General features: G+C 41.3%; 2 protein-coding genes across 9 annotated transcripts in view; one reads left to right on the top strand and one right to left on the bottom strand.

Annotated features, from left to right (window-relative positions):
• Nucleotides 1–23,249, top strand: part of DNAJC15 (DnaJ heat shock protein family (Hsp40) member C15) — a 213,956-nt gene that overhangs the window by 187,058 nt on the left and 3,649 nt on the right. For both annotated transcript variants that reach the window (XR_009559864.1, XR_009559865.1), the window contains one exon: nt 1,961–2,052. The gene's annotated coding sequence lies outside the window, so the exon portion shown is untranslated. The remainder of the gene's footprint in view (nt 1–1,960; nt 2,053–23,249) is intronic.
• The window catches only part of ENOX1 (ecto-NOX disulfide-thiol exchanger 1), a 604,918-nt gene continuing 582,268 nt past the window's right edge, over nt 600–23,249 (bottom strand). For all 7 annotated transcript variants that reach the window (XM_030882173.2, XM_030882177.2, XM_030882178.2 and 4 more), the window contains one exon: nt 600–1,494. In XM_030882173.2, coding sequence (XP_030738033.1) covers nt 1,363–1,494 — 132 coding nt within the window. In that variant the 3' untranslated portion in view covers nt 600–1,362. The remainder of the gene's footprint in view (nt 1,495–23,249) is intronic.

Below are 23,249 nucleotides of genomic sequence, written 5' to 3'. Positions count from 1 at the left end.
TTGAATACTTGTCTTTTTTTAATAATTTTTATGTAAGGAAGCAGGAAGGAGATACAATTTAAAGCCCTAGTCTACTTGTAATTAAAGAAGGGAAGCTCAACTTCTCTCTAAACTGTTGGTCCAAGTGTGAATTCTTTAATTCCTTTTCTAACTTGTATGTATTCCAGAAAACATACAAATAAGTAAATCCAGGAATTAATAATATTAATTGGCTACTTCGTTCCTATGCATGAGGACACAAAACAACGGTAACATTTATGTTGATTACATTTGGATGTCATATCATCTTGGTATTTTCAAATACTATCTATCTATCTGTCTATCTATTCTAGTGCTGTATAATCTCCTTTTCTTAGTACTTTCCACTTTATGATTTTTATATATTCCTGTTTGAAATAACATTTTGTCTCAATGTCACTCATGCATTTATTTAATCATTTACAAATGATGGTCTGTGAGATGGGACTGAATAATGTGCAAAATATTTCTTAAGGAAGAATGACAATATATCAAAGAAGAACAATTTGCAAAACCAATATGGTAGAAGTCATATTTATTGAAAAAAATTAATATCTTTGCTATAAAATTTGTAACAGGAATATTTACTAAATGTTTATTTTGATGCAGAAACCTGAATTTTATACCAAGTACAAGACAGTAGCACTAGTTTTTCTTTTATTTACATTTTATGAAAATTGTTATGCCGTCCATGTTAAAAGAACTTATGATGGAGAACTGTTACATTAGAAAAATAATATTCTTGGTAGAGCATTCTCAAGGAGTACAATCACATCTTCTGCCTCTTCAATAAGGCAGAAGTCCCTATAACAGCATATAACTTAATTTACAAAATACAGTAACTGTTCAGACACATATTCAAGTTTTCTTTTGGTATGATTTATTTTCCTCACTGTAAAATTACTTTTTTTCTCTTTTTTTTTTTTTTACTAAAACAGAAAGACTTTCAGGAAAATGTCATTGAATGATTTCAGCTATAGATTACATATACAACTCTGTAGCCTAGCAACAACCATTGCCACACCATCATTAACTTTAAATATTTTACTTGGTGAGCTATTCTCAAACGTAGCATATTTTAAGGTTTTGCCATCATGACCGTGGAATCGTTGGTTTTCATAGCAAACAGATCTGTCACAGTATGAAGCTTTGTTTGTTTTAGGGAACTGGTACACAATTACATTTCCACTCACGAGAGAACGCCACAGATGTAACTGAAGTCCGGCTCTGATGGCCCCATAAAGGTCCTGCGCTGGACCAGCCCCAAACCTCCTGGGCTCACACTGCACAGCCCTGGCTGGGTTCAGGCAGTTTCATATCCAGAGACTCTGCTGCTCTTCACAGTTAGGTAGTTTTAATTCCTTCAAAGGCACACAACTTCCACCTTTTTTCCAGCGTTGCTCCCACGCCTGTGAATTCCTGTTTAAACATGCGTGGCAACCTCATCAAAAGCATTTCGATTTCGTTTGCAGATATCTGTTTGTTAGAAAGGAAGAAAAGTCACTTTTGGGAAACAAGGAGGCAGGGGGTTGAGTGAGGACATGCTTTACCAATGAGACAAGCATGTACTTTCCTACTAGGCTGTAAAGTCATGTTCTTTATAAAAGGCGCACAAGTGAAAGGGCTGAATGTGATTAGCTTCATCATCTCCTGGGCAGCTGGTGGGAGGGGGGCATGAGACAAGTGGGTGCAAAGTTTCAGGTTCACCCTTCACATGGATGGCTACCTTACTGACAGCAGCATGCCTGAACAGCCCTCCCTAGATAAAGAAGGAGACGGGGCGGGATTTACGATGGCTCAGAGCAAACTGATCACCACTTGGGGAAAGCTACCACTCCTCTGATACAAAGGGCAGTACTTTTACCTAACTTGGTGAGGGCCAGAGGGCATGCCACCCAGAGGTGGATTTCTTGCCACCCTAACTTTCTCTTAACTTTCACAGGGACCAGAAGACCGTAAAGGTTTAGGAATAAAAATGAAACCCAGTACCCGCAGCAATAAAAGTCTCAAGGTCCATCCAGTGATACAACCCAGGTAGGTTTTTTACATGCAGTTTTCTTTCTTCTCCCAACTTTTATTACATATATTTTTACACCAGTAATTCATTTTTCCTTAAATAAAGAACAAAACAACCACAACCCTTTTACTCCAATGCAGCCATTGCTCTTTTTTTCTCTGGGTTTGCATCCTAATCCATGCATATACATAGGGATCTCACGTAGCAAGTTGACTTGAGATCCTGGAGATGGAGGTCTGACATTTCTGTGTAAATTCCATATCATACTGTTGTTATGATCCAAATGACCCTACCAAGATGATAGTTTCTCTAAGTAAGTCTCAACAGGTGGGGATGACAACATTTAGTAAGGATGTGTGAAGACTATTGGCTTAGCACAGATCTGGGCACCTAGAAATGTTCAGTGAATAAGACCTCATTATTTTTCATGGTACAATCACTGTCTGGATATCATTTTACAGTCTATACTTTACTTCCATTTAACAATTAAGAGAGATCAGGGACTTCCCTTGTGATCCATTGGTTAAGACTCTGCACTGCCAATGCAGGGGGTGTGGGATCGACCCCGGTCAGGGAACAAGGATCCCACACACATGCCATGTGGCCAAAAAAAACCAAACAACAACCAATTAAGAGAGACCAAACGAACAACTGATACCACAGAAATACAAACAATTATATACCAACAAATCGGACAACCTAGAAGAAATGGACAAGTTTCTAGAAACATACAACCCACCAAAACTGAATCAAGAAGAAATAGATATTTCGAACAGACTGATCACTAGAAATGAAATAGAATCTGTAATTTAAAAAGAAAAAAAAAAGCCTCCCTGCAAATAAAAGGCCAGGACCAGATGGCTTCACTGGGCAATTCTACCAAACATACAAAGAAGAACTTATACTGATCCTTCTCAAACTCTTCCAAAAGATTGAAGAAGGAACACTCCCAAAGTCATTCTGTGAAGCCACCATCACCCTGATACCAAAACCAGACAAAGACAATATAGAAAAAGAAAATTACAGGCCAATATCTTCGATGAATATAGATGCAAAAATTCTCAACAAAATACTAGCAAACTGGGTCAGAAGACTAGATATCTAGGATGGCAAGGTGAGAAGGACTTATCTTGCCATGGCTGGCTTTGAAGACAGAGGCAGGGAGCCACGATTCAAGGAACACAGACAGCTTCTAGAAGCTGGACAAGGACTCCTGCCAGTGTTGCTGAGGCATCCTGCATCACTCAGAATCCCAGTGGTTACCCAGTTGGTGCTGAAGGAAGTTCTGTTATAGATGCACAATTAGACTTCCTTATTGCTACTGTGAAGGGGTTCTGTTGAGCCTGTCGATACGGCACTGGTTTGTAAAAAAAAAAATCTATCAATCAGTAATTAAGAGTATGTACATCATGAAGATGGCAGAATAGAAGGACCTTGAGCTCACCTCCTGACATGAGCACACCAAAATCACAACTAACTGCTGAACAACCGTTGATAAAAAGACTGGAACCTACCAAAAACAATATTCTAATCCAAAGACATAAAGAAGAAACTCAGCGAGATAGTAGAAGGGGCACACTTGCGAAAAATCAAATCCCATATCCCCTGGGTGGGCGACCCACAAACCGGAGAACAATTATATCGCAGAAGTTCTCCCACAGGAGTGAGAGTTCTGAGCTCCATGTCAGACTCCCCAGCCTGGGGGTCCGGCATTGGGAGGAGGACTTCCCGGAGCATTTGGCTTTGAAGGCCAGTGGGGCTTGAGTGCAGGACATCCACAGGACCAGAGGAAACAGAGACCCCATTCTTGGAGGGCTCACATGACTTCCTGTGTGTACCAAGACCCAGGGCAAAAGCAGTGACTCCACAGGAGCCTGGGTCAGACCTGCCTGCTGGTCTCGGAGGGTCTCCTGGGGAGGCAGGGGGCAGCTGTGGCTCACTGTGGGGACAAGGGCACTGGGGGAAGAGGTACTGGGGAATATTCATTGGCATGAGCTCTCCTGGAGGCTGCCATTTTGGCACCAAGACCTGGCCCCAACCGCCTGTAGGCTTCAGTGCTGGGACACCTCGGGTGAAATGACCAACATGGCGGGAACAGAGCCCCACCCACCAGTGGACAGGCTGCATAAAGACTTCCTGATCCCACAGCCACCTCTAGACATGCCCCTTGACATGGCACTGCCCAGAAGAGGGCCAAGACCCAGCCCCACCCACCACTAGTGGGCAAGCATCAGCCCTTCCCACCATGAAGCCTGCACAAGCCTCTAGGCCAGCCCCACCCGCTAGGGGGCAGACATTAGAAGCAAGAGAACTAGGATCCAGCAGTGTGCGGAACCAAGTCAGCAAACGCGGATCAGAACCTACCCTGGGACCAGCTGGTCCCCTGGCCCTTGGGTGACAAGAAGGGAATGTATTGCTGGGACACATAGGACATCCCCTACAGAGGGCCACTTCTCCAAGGTTAAGAAACATAACTAACTTCCACATACATAAACATACAAATAGAAATTGAGACAAAATGAGATGGCAGAGGAATATGTTTCAGATGAAGGAACAACATAAAACCCCAGAAGAACAACTGAGTGACATGGAGATAGGCAATCTACCCGAGAAAGAATTCAGAATAATGATTGCAAGGATGAGCCAAGAACTCAGGAAAAGAATGGATGCACAGAGTGGGAAGTTACAAGCTTGTTTGTTTGTTTTGCGGTACGCAGGCCTCTCACTCCTGTGGCCTCTCCCGTTGTGGAGCACAGGCCCCAGACGCGCAGGCTCAGCGGCCACGGCCCACAGGCCCAGCCGCTCTGCGGCACGCGGGATCCTCCTGGACCGGGGCACGAACCCGTGCCCCCTGCATCGGCAGGCGGACTCCCAACCACTGCGCCACCAGGGAAGCCCAAGAGAAGTTACAAGTTTTTAATAAAGAGTTAGAAAATGTAAAGAGCAACCAAACAGAGTTGAAGAATACAGTAACTGAAATGAAAAACACTAGAAGGAATCAATAGCAGAATAAATGAAACAGAAGAATGGATAAGTGAGCTGGAAGACACAGTGGTGGAAATCACTGCCACAGAGAAGAATAAAGAAAAAATAATGAAAAGAAATGAGGACAGTTTAAGAGACCTCTGGGACAGCATCAAATGCACCAACATTCGCATTATATGGGTCCCAGAAGGAGAAGAGAGAGAGAAGGGGCCTGAGAAGATATCTGAAGCGATAAAAGCTGAAAACTTCCCTAACATGGGAAAGGAAACAGTCACCTAAGTCCAGGAAGAGAGTCTCAGGCATGCCAAGAAACAGTAATCAAATTGACAAAAATTAAAGACAAAGAAAAAATATTAAATTGACAAGAGAAAAGCAACAAATAACATACAAAGGAATCCCCATAAGGTTATCAGCTGATTTTTCAGCAGAAACATTATAGGCCAGAAGGGAGTGGCACAATAGAATTAATGTGATGAAAGGGAAAAACCTACAACCGAGAATACTCTACCCAGCAAGGCTCTCATTCAGATTTGACAGAGGAATCCAAAGCTTTACAGTCAAGCAAACACTAGAAGAATTTAGTACCACCAAAGCAGCTTTACAAGAAATGCTAAAGGAACTTCTCCAGGTGGAAAGGAAAATGCCACAACTAGAAACAAGAAAATTACAAAATGGGAAAGCTCACTGGTAATGGCAAACATACAGTAAAGGTAGGAAATCATCTACACACAAATATGATATCTAAGCTAGTAATCACGAGGAGAGTACAAATGCAGGATATTTGAAACACATTTGGAATTAAGAGATCAGCGACTTAAAACAATTATATGCATATATATAGACTACTATATCAAAACCTCATGGTAACTGCAAACAAAAAAATCTATAGTAGATACACACATAGAAAAGATAAAGGAGTCCAAACACAACACTAAAGACAGTCATCAAATCACAAGAGAACAAAAGAAGAAAGGAAGAAAAAAGACCTAAGACCTATGTATCAACATACATGTTGATAACTACCATATGTAAATGAATTAAATGTCCCAACCAAAAGACACAGACTGGCTGAATGAATACAAAAACAAGATCTGTATATGAGCTGTCTACAAGAGATCCACTTCTCAGACCTAGAGACACATGCATACTGAAAGTGAGGGGAGGGATAAAAGGTATTCCCAAATGGAAATCAAAAGAAAGCTGGAGTAGCAGTACTCACAGAAGACAAAATAGAGTTTAAAATAAATGCTGTTACAAGAAACAAAGAAGGACACTACACAGGGATCAAGGGATCAATCCAAGAAGAAGATATAACAATTGTAAATATATATGCACCCAACATAGGATCACCTCAATATATAAGGCAAATACTAACAGTCATAAAAAGAGAAATCAACAGTAACAGTGGGGGACTTTTCATCAATGGACAGATCATCCAGACAGAAAGTCAATAAGGAAATACAGGCCTTAAATGACACATCAGACTTGATGGACTTAATTGATATTTATAGACGATTCCATCCAAAAGCATCAGAATACACTTTCTTCTCAAGTGCACATGGAACATTCTCCAGGATTGATCACATGTTGGGCCACAAAGCAAGCCTCGGTAAATTTAAGAAAAACTGAAATCATACCAAGCATCTTTTCCAAGCACAGCACTATGAGATTAGAAATCAACTACATGAAAAAAACCTGCAAAAAACATAAACACATGGAGGCTAAACAAGATGCTACTAAATAACCAATGGATCACTGAAGAAATCAAAGAGGAAATAAAAAAAATACCTAGAGACAAGTGAAAGCAAAAACATTACATTCTACACCCTATGGGATACAGCAAAAAGAATTTTAAGAGGTAAGTTTACAGTGATACAAGCTTATCTCAGGGAACAAAAAAAAAAAAATCTCAAATATACAACCTAACCTTACACCTAAAGCAACTAGAGAAGGAGGAACAAACAAAACCCAAAGTTAGTAGAAGGAAAGAAATCATAAAGAACAAACAGAAATAGAGACTAAGAAAACAGTAGAAAAGATCAATGAAACTAAAAGCTGGTTCTTTGAAAAGATAAACAAGATTGATAAACTTTTAGCCAGACTCACTAAGAAAAAAAGAGGGCCCAAATCAATAAAATTAAAAATGAAAAAGGAGAAGTTACAACGAACACCACAGAGATACAGAGGATGAGACTAGTACGAGCAACTATACACCAATAAAATGGACAACCTAGAAGAAATAAACAAATTCTTAGGAAGGTACAATCTCCCAAGACTGAACCAGGAAGAAATGGAAAATATGAACAGACCAATTACCAGTCCTGAAATTGAATCAGTGATTAAAAGACTCCCAACAAACAGAAGTCCAGTGCCAGATGGCTTTGCAGGCAAATTCTACCAAACATTTAGAGAAGAGTTAACACCTATCCTTCTGAAACTATTCCAAAGAACTGTAGAGGAAGGAACACTCCCAAACTCAATCTATGAGGCCACCATCACCCTGATACCAAAATCAGACACAGATACCACAAAAAGAGAAAATTACAGGCTAGTATCACTGATGAACATAGACACAAAAATCCTCAACAAAATACTAGCAAACTGACTCTAACAATACGTTAAAAGGATCATACACCATAATCAAGTGGGATTTATCCCAGGGATGCAAGGGGCTTTTCAATATCCACAAATCAATAAGTGTGATACACCATATTAACAAATTGAATACAAACCATATGATCATCTCAACAGATGCAGAAAAAGCTTTTGATAAAAATTCAACACCCATTTATGATAAAAACTCTCCAGAAAGCGGGCACAGAGGAAACATATCTCAAAATAATAAAGGCCACACATGACAAACCCATGGCTAACATCATGCTCACTGGTGAAAAGCTAAAAGCATTTCCTCTAAGATCAGGAACAAGACAAGGATGTCCACTCTCGCCATTTTTATTCAACAGAGTTTTGGAAGTCCTAGCCACAGCAATCAGAGAAGAAAAAGAAATAAAAGACTCCTTTTCCAAATTGGAAAAGAAGTAAAACTTATATTTGCAGATGACATGATACTGTACATAGAAAATCTTACAGACGCTATCAGAAAACTATTTACTAGACCTCATCAATGAATTTGGTAAAGTCTCAGGATATGAAATTAATACACAGAAATCTGTTGCATTTCTATACACTAACAACAAAATATCAGAAAGAGAAATTAAAGAAATAATCCCATTTAGCATCACAGCAAAAAGAATAAAATACCCTGGAATAAACCTACCTAAGGAGCCAAAAGACCTGTACACTGAAAACTGTTAAGCTGCTGATGAAAGAAATTGAAGATGACACAAACAGATTGAAAGATATAGTGTGTTCTTGGATTGGAAGGATCAATATTGTCAAAATGACTATACCACCTAAGGCAATCTATAGATTCTATGCAATCCCTATCAAATTACTAATGGCATTTTTCACAGAATTAGAACAAATATTTAAAAATTTTATGGACATACAAAAGACCCCGAATAGCCAAAACAATCTTGAGAAAGAAAAATGGAGTTGGAGGAATCAGGCTCCCTGACCTCAGACTATACTACAAAGCTACAGTCATCAAAACAGTATGGTACTGGCACAAAAACAGAAATATAGATCAATGGAACAGGATAGAAAGCCTGGAAATAAGCCCACACACCTACGGTCAATTAATCTACAACAAAGGAGGCAAGAATATACAATGAAGAGAAGAGTCTTTTTAATAAGAGGTGCTGGGAAAACTGGACAGCTACATGTAAAAAAATGAAATTAGAACATTCTCTAACACCATACACAAAAATAAACTCAAATGGATTAAAGACCTGAATGTACAACTGGATACTATAAAACTCCTAGAGGAAAACATAGGCAGAACACTCTCTGACATAAATTGTAGCAATTTTTTTTTTGATCTAGAGTAATGGAAATAAAAACAAAAATAAACGGGACCTCATCAAACTTAAAAGCTTTTGCATAGCACAGGAAGCCATATACAAAATGAAAAGACAACCTACAGAATGGGAGAAAATATTTGCAAACAATGCAACTGACAAGGGATTAATCTCCAAAATACACAAACAGCTCATACAACTCAACAACAAAAAATCAACCCAATCAAGAAATGGGTAAAAGATCTAAATAGACATTTTTCCAAAGAAGATATACAGGTGGCCAAAAGACATATGGAACCATACTCAACATTGCTAATTATTAGACAAATGCAACAAAGCTACAATGAGGTACCATTTCACACCAGTCAGAATGATCATCATTAAAAACTCTACACATGGGCTTCCCTGGTGGTGCAGTGGTTGAGAGTCCACCTGTCAATGCAGGGGACATGGGTTCAAGCCGTGGTCTGGGAGGATCCCATGTGCCGCGGAGCAACTAAGCCCATGTGCCACAACTACTGAGCCTGTGCTCTAGAGCCCGCAAGCCACAACTACTGAACCCACATGCCACAACCACTGAATCCCACACGCCTAGAGCCTGTGCTCTGCAACAAGAGAAGCCACCGCAATGAGAAGCCTGCGCACCTCAACGAAGAGTAGCCTCTGCTTGCCTCAACTAGAGAAAGCCCACACACAGCAACGAAGACCCAACTCAGCCAAAAATAAATTAAATAAATAAATTAAAAACAAACTCTACAAATAACAAATGGTGGAGAGGATGTGGAGAAAAGGGAACCCTCCTACATTGTTGGTGGGAATGTAAGTTGGTACAGCCACTATGGAAAACAGTATGGAGGTTCCTTAAAAAACTAAAAATAGAGCTACCACATGATCCTGCAATCTCACTCCTGGGCATATATCCGAAGAAAACTATAATTTGAAAAGATACATGCACTGCATTTTTCATAGCGGGACTATTTACAGTAGCTAAAACATGGAAGCAACCTAAATGTCCATTGACAGATGAATGGATAAAGAAGATGTGGTATATTTATACAATGGAATATTACTCAGCCATGAAAAAGAATGAAATAATGCCATTTGCAGCAACATGGATGGACTTAGAGATTATCATGCTAAGTGGAGTAAGTCAGACAAAGACAAATATCATATGATATTGCTTATATGAGGAATCAAAAAAAATGATACAAATGAACTTATATAAACAACAGATATAGACCCACAGACACAGAAAACAAACTTATGGTTACCAAAGGGGAAGTGGGGGGGAAAGGATAAATTAGGAGTTTGGGATTAACATATACACACTACTATATATAAATAAATAACCAACAAAGACCTACTGTAAAGCACAGGGAACTATACTCAATGTTTTGTAATAACCTATAAGGAAAAAGAATCTGAAAAAGAATAGATATATATCTATGTGTAACTGAGTCACTTTCCTGTACACCTGAAACTAACACAACATTGTAAATCAACTATACTGCAATAAAAAAAATAACAAAAAATCAAACGAAATTCAGGAACGCATAGAAAAGATCACACCCCATGATCAAGCTGAATTCATCACAGGGTCACAAGAATGGTTCAATACACAAATCAAACAATGTGATACACCACATCAACAAAAGAAAAGACAGAAACCACATGATCATCTCAAAAGATGCAGAAAAAGCATTTGATAAAATTCAGTATACGTGGATAAAGAAGATGTGGCACATATATACAATGGAATATTACCCAGCCATAAAAAGAAATGAAATTTGAGTTATTTGTAGTGAGGTGGATGGACCTAGGGTATGTCATACAGAGTGAAGTAAGTCAGAAAGAGAAAAACAAATACCGTATGCTAACACATATATATGGAATCTAAAAAAAAAAAAAAGGTTCTGAAGAGCCTAGGGTCAGGACAGGAATAAAGATGCAGACGTAGAGAATGGACTTGAGGACATGGGGATGGGGAAGGGTCAGCTGGGACGAAGTGAGAGAGTGGCATGGACATACATACACTACCAAATGTAAAATAGATAGCTAGTGGGAAGCAGCCACATAGCACAGGGAGATCAGCTCGGTGCTCTGTGACCACCTTGAGGGGTGGGATAGGGAGGGTGGGAGGGAGATGCAAGGGAGAGGAGATATGGGGATATATGTACATGTATAGCTGATTCACTTTGTTATAAAGCAGAAACTAACACACTATTGTAAAGCAATTATACTCCAATAAAGATGTTAAAAAAATATATATATATATGAAGAAAAGAACCTAAATACCTAAAAACTTAATGACATAAAAAAATTCAATATCCATTTATGATAAAAACTCTTACCAAAATGGGTATAGAGGGAACATATCTTAACATAATAAAAGCTATTGATGACAAACCCACAGCCAACATAATTCTCAATTGTGAAATGCTGAAAGCCTTCCTGCTCAAATCTGGAACAGGACAAAGATGCCCACTCTCACCACTTCTATTCAACATAGTATTGCAAGTCCTATCCACAGCAGTCAGACAAGTAAAAGAAATAAAAGGTATCCAAATTGGAAGAGAAGAAGTAAAATTGTCATTGTATGCAGATGACATGATACTATATATAGAAAACCCTAAAATATCCACACAAAAACTATCAGAACTGATAAAATAATTCAGTCAAGTGGCGGAATACAAGATTAACATACAGAAATATGTTGCATTTCTTTACTTTACACTAACAATGAAATACCAGAACGGGAGAGTAAAAAAAAAATCCCTTTAAAAATCACATCAACCCCCGCCCCCCCCCCCAAAAAAAAACCTTAGGAATAAACCGGACTAAGGAGGTGAAAGACTTATGTGCTGAGAATTATAAGACACTGATAAAGGAAACTGAAGACGATTCAAAGAAACAGAAAAATATCCCATGCTCTTGGATTGGAAGAATTAGTACTGTTAAAATGGCCATGCTAACCAAAGCCATCTACAGATTTAATGGGAACCCTATCAAGTTACTCATGACATTTTTCACAGAACTAGAACAAAGAATCCTAAAGTTTATATTGGAACCATAAAAGACCCAGAATTGCCAAAGCAATCCTGAGGAAAAAAGAACAAAGCAGGAGGCATAATACAGACAATACTACAAAGCTACAGTAATCAAAATCATGGTATTGACACAAAAATAGACATATGGATCAATGGAACAGAATAGAGAGCCCAGAAATAAACCCACACACCTACGGTCAATTAATCTTTGACAAAGGAGGCAAGAATCTACAATGGAGGAAAGACAGTCTATTCAGCAAGTGGTGCTGGGAAAGCTGGACAGCCTCATGTAAGTCAACGATGTTAGAATGCTCCCTCACACCATACACAAAAATAAACTGAAAATGGCTTAAAGACTTAAATATTAGACATGACACCATAAAACTCCTAGGAGAGAACATAGGCAAAACATTCTCTGACATAAATTGTACCAATGTTTTCTTAGGTTAGTCTCCCAAGGCAACAGAAATAAAAAGCAAAAATAAACAAATGGGACCTAATTAAACTCAAAAGCTTTTGCACAGTAAAGAAAACCATGAACAAAATGAAAAGACAACCTACAGAATGGGAGAGAACACTTGCCAATGATGTGACAGACAAGGGCTTAATTTCCAAAATATACAAACAGCTCATCCAACTCAATAACGAAAAAACCAAACAACCCAATCAAAAAATGGGCAGAAGACCTAAATAGACATTTCTCCAAAGGAGGCATACAGATGGCCAATAGGCACATGGAATGATGCTCAACGTTGCTAATTATTAGAGAAAATGGAAATGAAAGCTACAATGAGGTACCACTTCACACCGGTCAGAATGGCCATTATTAAAAACTCTACAAATAACAAATGCTGGAGAGGGTTTGGAGAAAAAGGAACCCTCCTACACTGCTGGTGGGAATGTAAATTGGTATAGCCACTATGGAAAACACTATGGAGGTTCCTTAAAAAACTAAAAATAGAGCTACCACATGATCCTGCATTCCCATTTCTAGGCATATATCTGGAGAAAACCATAATTCGAAAAGATACATGCACCTCAATGTTCATAGCAGCACTGTTTACAATAGCCAAGACATGGAAGCAACCTAAGTGTGCACTGACAGATGAATGGATGAAGAAGATGTAGTATATATATATACCATGAAATACTACTCAGCCATAAAAAAGAATGAAATAATGCCATTTGCAGCAGCACAGATGGACCTAGAGATCATCACACTCAGTCAGAAAGAGATAGACAAAAACCATCTATCATTTACATGTGGAATATAAAATGTGACAGATGAACTTATTTACAAAACAGAAACAGACTCACAGACATAGAAAAGAAACTTATGGTCACCGCAGGGAAAGGGGGTGGGGAGGGATAAATGAGGAGTTTGGGATTAGCAGATACAAACTACTATATATAAAATAGATAAACAAGGTCCTACTGTATTGCATAAGGAACTGTATTCAGTATCCTATAATACACCATAATGGAGGGCTTCCCTGGTGGCACAGTGGTTGAGAGTCCGCTTGCTGATGCAGGGGACACGGGTTTGTGCCCCGGTCCAGGAAGATCCCACATGCCGCAGAGCGGCTGGGCCCATGAGCCATGGCCGCTGAGCCTGTGCATCCGGAGCCTGTGCTCCGCAGTGGGAGAGGCCACAACAGTGAGAGGCCCGCGTAACGCAAAAAAAAAATAATAATAAATAACCATAACGGAAAAGAATATGTATAGATGTGTATAACTGAATCACTTTGCCGTACACCAGAAACTAACACTGCATTGTAAATCAACTATACTTCAGTTAAAAAAAAAAAAAAAAATTAAGGGAGACTAAATAGACCAGGAAGTCAAATTAACTGTTCATTTAATATTCACATCAAAAAGATTTTACATGATACAGTCAATTTTCCTAGGCCTATGAAACAAAACTTTAGTTAAACAGAGGCAGTCCTGAAAGTTGAGATCAATTGTATTCTAAAATTTTTATATGAATTGTTTTGAAATCTGAATGTATTTTTCCATAAAGCCATGTTAACAGGATTATTAGATTCCCATGTCAACTCACAAAAGATTCATAATGAATTTGAAAAAGTAAGTTTTCTTTCAGCAATGTCCAAAGCACCTTCACCAGTATGCTGAGTTCCTTCTCACAACAATCCTGGAATATATATGGGACAGACATTATGATCTATCTTCGTGTTATAGCTGAGAAAACTGAGGGACTACAGAGGGTCGAGTGTTATATCAGAGAAAGAACTGGGGAAGAGTTCACCACATGTGGACTGGCCCCTGGCATTGGTTTGCTCTAAATGCTCCCCATGGCTGTCAGAAGCTGTGGGTGAAGAACCAGGGGTATAGTGCATTCTTTCTAAGTATCAGTCACCTGGGGCATTTGTTAAAAGCACATTCCCTTTCTGACTTACTTCACTCCGTATGACAGACTCTAGGTCCATCCACCAACTACAAATAACTCCATTTCGTTTCTATTTATGGCAGAGTAATATTCCATTGTATATATGTGCCACATCTTCTTTATCCATTCATCTGTCCATGGACACTTAGGCTGCTTCCATGCCCTGGCTATTGTAAATAGAGCTGCAATGAACACTGTGGTACATGACTCTTTTTGAATTATGGTTTTCTCAGGGTATATGCCCAGTAGTGGGATTGCTGGGTCGTATGGTAGTTCTGTTTGTAGCTTTTTAAGGAACCTCCATACTATTCTGCATAGTGGCTAAACCAATTTACAAATACCGTATGCTAACACATATATATGGAATCTAAGGGGGAAAAAAAGAAAAGGTCATGAAGAACCTAGGGGTAAGACGGGAATAAAGACACAGACCTACTAGAGCATGGACTTGAGGACGTGGGGAGGGGGAAGGGTAAGCTGTGACAAAGCGAGAGAGCGGCATGGACATATATACACTACCAAACGTAAAATAGATAGCTAGTGGGAAGCAGCCGCATAGCACAGGGAGATCAGCTCGGTGCTCTGTGACCGCCTGGAGGGGTGGGATAGGGAGGGTGGGAGGGTGGGAGATGCAAGAGGGAGAGATATGGGGACATATGTATATGTGTAACTGATTCACTTTGTTATAAAGCAGAAACTAACACACCATTGTAAACCAATTCTACTCCAATAAAGATGTTAAAAAAAAAAAGAAAGAAGGAAAAAATGGAGAAAAGGAGGGAGGGGGGAGGGAGGAAGAAACCTTTTAAATTCCCCAGCCCAGCAATAACACGGGCAGGTTCAACTCTAAGGTTTTTCTAAATGTATCTGCATATTGACCACTGGGTAGCCTGCTGTTTCCCTCAGCAATTGTCCTCCGTAAGGCTCTCTACGTAAGCCAATATGTATGTAAATATCGTGTGTGTTGGCAGTAAAGTGTTCCATGTTACGAATACACCACAATTTGTATTTAACCGATAAAAAAAAACACAAAAAAGCACATTCCCTAGCCTCTTCTCTGGAGTCTCTAATTCCGCCCAGTGTGGGGTGTACCCAGATTATTGTTAATAATTGCCCCGGATCAGGCATATTTGGGTTTACATTGAGGATTTAAATCAGATACCCTTGAATTTGCATCTGGGCTAGGCCTCGAGCAAGCTGTCTGACCTTGGGCAAGTCGTTTAATAGCTGTAATTCTCAGTTTCTTCATGTGTATAATAGAAATAAAAACATTTCTTTCAGTGTAATTGTGAGGCTTGTTTGTAAGATGTAACGCAGGGCCTGGCACAAATACGATTTCTCTACATACCTGTCGTAGGCGATGCTGATCGAATACGACACACTAACAATCAAACCTTTTGTGGTAGATGGGTCAAGCCCTGTGTTCATAAGCCAGAGAAAACAGGTACAGAGAAGTGTGTGGTCCAACCCAGTTTTTAGTTGGTCCAGAGGCAGTTTTCCTTAAGCTCTGTGAAGTCAAGGTGTTCTCTTAACAAGCTCCCTGTTTTCTTTTGGAGGACAGTACAGGTCATCTACAGTACGTTCCAGTCCCCAGTCAAATTCAAGTGATACCCCTGGGATGAGCAGTCTTTTTCCAGATCAAGCAGAGGCCACAGAGAAACTGACAGACGGAAGGAACAGCCATCCCACCACACACTTGTTTCCAGCACAGCTATCACCTTTTTTTGGAAAAGTGGCGAAGAAGCCTCGTACTGTTCATTAGGAAGGGGAGAAAAAGCTGAATTTTCGAGGGGAAAATAAAGATCTGATTTAAAGCTAATGGCTTTGTAGGAGGCCAGCTGGGGTTAGGTCAGGCCATCCCACCTAGCAGTCCTGCAGCTGACTGTAAAAAGTGTAACATCTCACAACCACTGCGAGACTTTTCCTTGCCAAACTCTTCTGAACACACTTTCTTTAATTCTCACCATGCTCTTCTAAGAGAGGGGATAATTTACAAATGAGGAAACTGAGGTCCAGAGTGATTAGGTAACCCAGGCAGTAAGTGTGGAGCTGAGGTGCAGATCCAGGCTCCCTGGCTATGTGCTTTGACACTGATGCCAGTACCCAGATGGGTTGGAGATTGTGAAGTGGGAATTAGAAATAATCCATTTGGTCACTGCCTCTGTGCTCATGGGTGGGGACCATGGGGGAGGTGTCCCTGTACAGGAGGGCAGAGCTCCTCTGTGATGAATACTGTTTTAGAGTGATATCAACATCAACAGCAAAAAAAAACCCCTGAAAGTTCCCAACTCAACCAGCCTATACAGTCATATGCTAATGCTTGGGCATCCCCTCCTGAACCATTCACCAAAAATTTGCAAGCAAATCTTGCGGAATCTTGGCTCGCCTGTACTGAAAAGTAGCAACATCTTGTTTTCCATGGTGGCTTTTGACCTGAGCCTAGACTTCAACCACAAAGGAAGCAGAAGAAGGCATGCAGCAGGAAATAGGTAGGTACCACTTCCTGAGTCCTCGCTGTGGGCCAGGCACAGCGTACATGCTTTAAGTGTATTATCTCATCAAAAAATTCATTAAACAAGCAAATAAACCTTTCACTTGCTGGAAGAAAGAAATGTAGAGGCAAAAGATCAGATTCCAGTCAAGGAATGACCATTAACCAGCTTCACCATCTTGCCTAAGTCACTTAATCTCTTCGGGTATTTTCTCATTTGCAAGACAAGGGAATTGGAGAGAAGCTCATCAGATGCTCTAAGGACTTGGATTTGAGTGCTGGCCCTACCATATATTAGCACCGGTCTTCGGGCAAGCCATTTAAAATTCATCTGTCCACTAGGTTGTGGCAAAGATCTCAAACTGAGAGAATGTACTAGGTCTTCTGTGCACTTTTAAGCACAAAACAAACGGCAGCCAACAGTAGCACTTACTGTGTGCCAGATACTGCTGTGAATGCTCTTCATATATTAAGTCATTTAACACACGTTATAGCCCATAAAAAAACCCATTTTATAGACAGTGAAACTAAGGTTACAGAGACGTTAAATAAGTTGTCCAAGGTCACACAGCTAAGAAGTAGTGAAACTAGGATTTGAAATTCTCATATTACTTAGTTTGAATAACCAATTAGCCAGAAATGAGCATAATGAAAATTGGTGTCCTCAGAAGTAGTGAACTCTCAGTTGCTGTTGGTAGTACAAGGTAACAGCCTGATTCTGCCATGAAGATGTAAATAGTGTGGACAGGGATGTGTCACAATTACGGAGCAGTCACCCTCAAATGAAATCCCATCTAAAATATCCATTAAAAAAAAATAACAAGCTTCTGTACAGCAAAGGAAACCATCCACAAAATGAAAAGACAACCTACCGAATGTGAGAAAATATTTGCAAAGCATATGTCTGATAAAGGGTTAATATTCAACTTATATAAAGAACTCATAAGCTCAATAGCAAAAATACAAATAATCCAATCAAAACATGGGCAGAGGATCTGAATAGACATTTTCCAAAGAAGATATACTGATGGCCGACAGGTACATGAAAAGGTGCTTAACATCACTAATCATCAGGGAAATGCCAACAAAACCACGATGAGATATTATTGTAAATAAGCTAGAGATGATTTAAAGTATAGGGAGGATGGATAGGTTATATGCAAATACCAAGTCATTTTATATAAGGGACTTGAGCGTCTATGGATTTTGGTAGTCACAGGGGTTCCTGGAACCAATCCCCTGCAGATACCAAGGGACAACTCTATTCGGGAACCAATAAAAGGAGCCTGATGAAAAAAAAAATCCATTTAATAAGGTGCTCAGCTAAATTCTAGAGCATTTCCCTAAAGATGTTTATATCTCATGTGAGAAGAAAAATGAAGGAGAAACTGCTTTCATGTTAGTTTGATGGTTTCTAAACCTTTTCCCTACCCTGACAAAATAACCTATACAACATGTGACATTTTGGGATCTCCAAGACAAAGTCGAGAGAAAATTCAGTTTTATCCACTGTTTTACCCTATGGCCAAAGAGTTTTTACTTTACAAATATCTTCATTGACTTTAATTCTGTTTTCTTCTCTTCCTTATAAAAATGTGTCAGCTCTTGTGATACTGCCTTCACAATATCCTTTCTCTTCCCACCAATCATTTCAAGGCCATTGGTCTTGAGACCTGAAAGCGTCATGGAGTCATCACATAACCAAAGCATCCAGCGCTCCCTGGCTGAGCTCAGAGTGAGAGGTATCCGTTTCCCCACCAGGTGTGCAGGATTCCCTTCCCCATATCCCTTCTGAGGTCAGGGATCCTCTCTAAGCTCCTGTTTGTCATAGATGGAACACCGCGGTCCAGGGAAGGGCTGCTGCTGGCCCAGCTGGTGAGTGGAGGGACTAGAACTCAGTGCAGGGTTTCTGATGCTGAATCCAGCCCTGCTTTCGCAGCACTGGATCCGCTCTCTCACAAGGATACTATGAGGCGAATCAGATACACGTGGCTAAGAGAGTCCCGTGTGGATTACGATATAGATCAGAAACATGCCGTGACTATGAAATCTCATTTTCCCATATACCGTGTAGTGGTGCTGTAGAAACTGGGGAGGACTCTCATAAACATGATGCTTTTATTACCCTTGTACCCAGCTGGCTTTTATTCTAAGAAACTGGGGGTCTGTGTCTTTTTAGTCTTTGATGTTGTCAGTGGATCCCTCCACTCCTATTTTGTTTAAAATTTTCTAACATTTATTCTTGCAGAAAGGATTGATTTGCTCTAATTAAAAAGAAAAGGAAAGATGAGAAGGAATAAAGGCTCCGTGTAACCGAGGGGCTTGTGTGGTGGCAATACCACTGAGGTAGTTTGTAATCTGACTTATTTTCTGATTTGTTGACACTAGCTCAAGCCCATTGCCTCCTTGCCAGGCCACTAAGCATGTGTATAAATTGACACGGGCCGGCATAAATCAACTGTTATGCGGGTGGGTCGGCTCCATGCCCCACATCGGTCAGGCAAGGGAGGCAAGTGGAGAGCGGTTCCTGTTTGGGGGACTGAAAAGACACCGACATAGGCTTTGTCAAGGCTGGAGAGTCAGAGAAGCCAACTGCCAAACCAGATTTCCTTCCATAGGATAAACTGACGGTTAGCCTTTAGCGTACATTTAAATCTTGTTCATCCTCATATCCCTGGGCAGATCACACAGACACCTTGCAACAAACATCTGCAGAGAGAGATACAGAAGGTAGGTGGGGAGGGAGGAAGGACACAGAGGAAGAGGTATGAGAGGAAAAAGGAAAGAAGATAAACAGAAGTGAGGACTTAGGAAAAGAGAAGGAAAGGACTGGAAGGAAGAGGAGCAGGGAGGAAGGCAAGGAGGTACGAGGAAAAGAACAGGAAAGAAGGAAGAAGATAAACAGAAGGAAAGAATTAGAAGGAGCAAAGGAAGGCTCTGGATGGAAGATGAGGGAAGGAAGGAAGGAGAGAAAGAGGAGAAAGGGGAGACATGCAGCAAGGACAGCTGAAGTGCCCCAGAGGAAACCAGGAGCATGAACACGGACTCAAGGGCACCGCCTGGTGGTCATGACCCTCATGTACTTCGCCCTTCTCCAACTCCTATTTCACTCAGTATCTATCTGCCTGCCAAATTTAGCACTTTATTAGTTGACATCTGATTCTCAAGTTAGTTCATAAATATACCATTTCCTCATTTAGACTACAAGCTTTTTTTTTTTTTTTGCGGTACATGGGCCTCTCACTGTTGTGGCCTCTCCTGTTGCGGAGCACAGGCTCCGGACGCGCAGGCTCAGCGGCCATGGCTGGGGCACGAACCCGTGTCCCCTGCATCGGCAGGCGGACTCTCAACCACTGCGCCACCAGGGAAGCCCCTAGACTACAAGCTTTTTGAGAGCAGGGTCTTTTCTTAGATTTCTTTTGTGCCCTGGCCACTCCCCGTTGTGTTCTGCCTAGTCCCTAGACAGTGCTGAGATTGTGGAAAGCAGTGACTTGGTCCCTGGTGACCTTGTCAATTTCTCTTGCTGTGAAAGAGCAGCTTCCTTTCCACTTTTCCCACAGCCAGATGGAAGTCTCGTTACCTCCGAAGTTTCACATGCCTTATGCTTTCCAGAGGTGCTGTGATGTCTAGAAAACACATTCACGATAGCCTGTCTAAGCAACAGAAAACTCACTCACTCATTAACATACTGTGACAGGTGGCCATTGAGGAGAACACCAGAATATACATACTATTAAAGATTATTCAGGTGGGCAATCTTACAAACACCACTTGGAACATTTTCTCCAACCTTACTGCCTAGCTAGCTGTCATCTGGGAAAGAATGCCCTTCAATTAAGGCTGATTTGAACCTCCTTGGAACTGACAAGATAGTCTGTGTTTCAGAGGTATGCTTCTAGTATACAAATGCAAATGGTTGGCCCCTTTGGTGGGAAATGAACACTTCACGAGCGCCCAACCAGACACGGCGTCATGCCAAAAATGGCAACTCTTTCTAGAAAACTCCAGTCTCTGTGGCCACATTACATTGAGTCTGGTTTCAGAATCAAATCTTCCACTTCGTGGGTTTTGGGAAGAGGCTGCCGGTATGTAGAAGCGGGAGCCAGACACACTCGGAGAACTGGGTCTTAATCTCTTAGACGATACATAAATTGGGGGAAGAGCAGAGGACTCCCTCCTCTTGACTGTAAGACTGAAAATGCTCATCTGCTGCTGTTCAAATGTGACTTCCTTCCTAGGATCAGTGAGTGACCTTGAACGGCTCTGGGCTGATGTGAGAGGTTCTAGATACTGATCAGAAACCATTTTCAAGACAGTGTTGCCTGCGTGGAAGAGCTTACCTGCCCGTGCCCAAGGCATGAGTATTTTGTTTTTGTTTTTTTTGCAGTATGCGGGCCTCTCACTGCTGCGGCCTCTCCCGTTGCGGGGCACAGGCTCCGGACGCGCAGGCTCAGTGGCCATGGCTCATGGGCCCAGCCGCTCCGCGGCATTTGGTATCCTCCCGGACCGGGGCACGAACCCGTGTCCCCTGCATCGGCAGGCGGACTCTCAACCACTGTGCCACCAGGGAAGACCCCCCAAGGCATGAGTTTTGACTCAGCAAAGCTTCAAGAAGCCATCTCCTCTGACCACCACGGCCCTGCCTCCCTCTGAATGCAACTTTCTGACTTGGTCACATATTTCTGATACAAGAAAGCTGAGCGAATGAGAGTGGTTTAGAAGAGGCAGAGGAGAAAAAGTAATATGCAAATATCATTCTCAAGAGCAGAAATAGTATGTAACTGGAAAATGGCCTGTTTGGGGATACACAGTTTTAGGGACCCATGTGCAATTTACATGCCCAGACTAATTTAAATCAGTTCCTGTCTCCCCTTCCATTTCTGATCATTCATATACCCAGCTGTGGCCTTTGGGGAAATCCTAAGAAAAACGGCTCTGTTACAGGCTGGACTGAGCCTGCTTTCCTTCTTCCCGTCAGCACAGGGGAAGGCAGAATCTAAATGTTATCTTAACAACAGTCGTGGTAATAGTGATGCTGTCTGATCTCAAGGAAACTGTGTTGTGCTAAGTGGAATTTTTAAAAAGCTCTTTCACCAGAGTCAGCAGATCTCCTGTGTTGCGAAGGCCAGGCCGAGTCCCCTGCTTTAATGCAGCATCCCCCCGACACCCGGTTCGTTTCTGATTAACGAGAGCAGGTGCCCCTGGCCGCTGTGCAGGAGAACCTCAGCGTCGGGGTCTGGCGGCAGCTCCAGGATTATGAACCTTCTGGCAGTCGGTGCAGGTACAAGGCCCTGGTGGATACTTAGAGGGCAAACCTCTCATTATTTTGTTTTCTGCTTAAAGCCCCAAGGATATGGAACTCCAGGATATAGCAGTAATTTGCTCTCTGGATTAAAAAGTCTAAGTATCCTCTCAGCCTCACTGGGATAGAAAGAATATTCGGTCCAATCCCTGGCACCCAGGAGTTTTAGTCAGAACACGTTTTGACATATTTTCAGGCGTGAGGAAAGAATCTGACAGCTCCACTGAGCATTCTGTCCAGGAGGTGAAGGGCTGTCTGGGAGAGACCGAGACCCTGTATATTTCCTCTGTGAGGGAAATACCTTCTTTATTATCTTCTAAAATAAAGGTATCAGTCTGAGATGAAATGGAATTCCCCTTGACCGAATCCCTTCCGGAAAGGCCCATCATCTAAGGACCAGAGACCAGGTGTGTGAATTCTCTCCTTACTGAGGGAGACCACACAGATCTCACCCGAGCGAGTGAATGATGGACACCGTCCTGCGGGGAAGAATAGAACAAGAGCTCCTACCCATCAAATAATCAATGATACCTGGACGTGCACGCGCACACACACCGTATGCAACTCACACGTGCAAGCGCATTTCATAGACATACAGATCGTCAACCCGCACTGATGGGCCAGAGGAGACAGGAGCCCTACAATTCTTAGACGAATGATGAGTGGATTCCTTGGCCATTTCAGCTCATACTGAAACAACCACTGCTTTTTCACAAAGGCTTCCCACTTGGGATTTCCAGAAAGGGAAGGAAAGCAATGTCAACAATACAAGGGAAGGATAATAGCAACAATAGGAATCATTTCTTGAGGGCTTACTCTATGCCAAGTACAGTGGTGCAAGTGGCCTTTCATTTAATCCTCCAGGCAAAGGTAGTGGTGATATTATGAAGAATGGTATTGGAGAAGGAAAAACAAAGTAGGCCTTCAAAGCTTTCTTTCAACAAAGTAACATCGTATCACTCCTCCTCATTTCATCTGAGTTCAAAGGACCGTTTTCTGTCATCCTCCCCTCCCCCCCCGGAAGTGAGGGGAGGCCACAGGGAAGGCAATAACACGATTCTG

This window comes from Globicephala melas, chromosome 18, assembly GCF_963455315.2.
Source record: "Globicephala melas chromosome 18, mGloMel1.2, whole genome shotgun sequence".
In the NCBI taxonomy this organism is placed as follows: Eukaryota; Metazoa; Chordata; class Mammalia; order Artiodactyla; family Delphinidae; genus Globicephala; species Globicephala melas.
The sequence above is the reverse complement of the archived record's forward strand: the minus strand, read 5'-3'. Positions and strand labels throughout refer to the sequence as shown.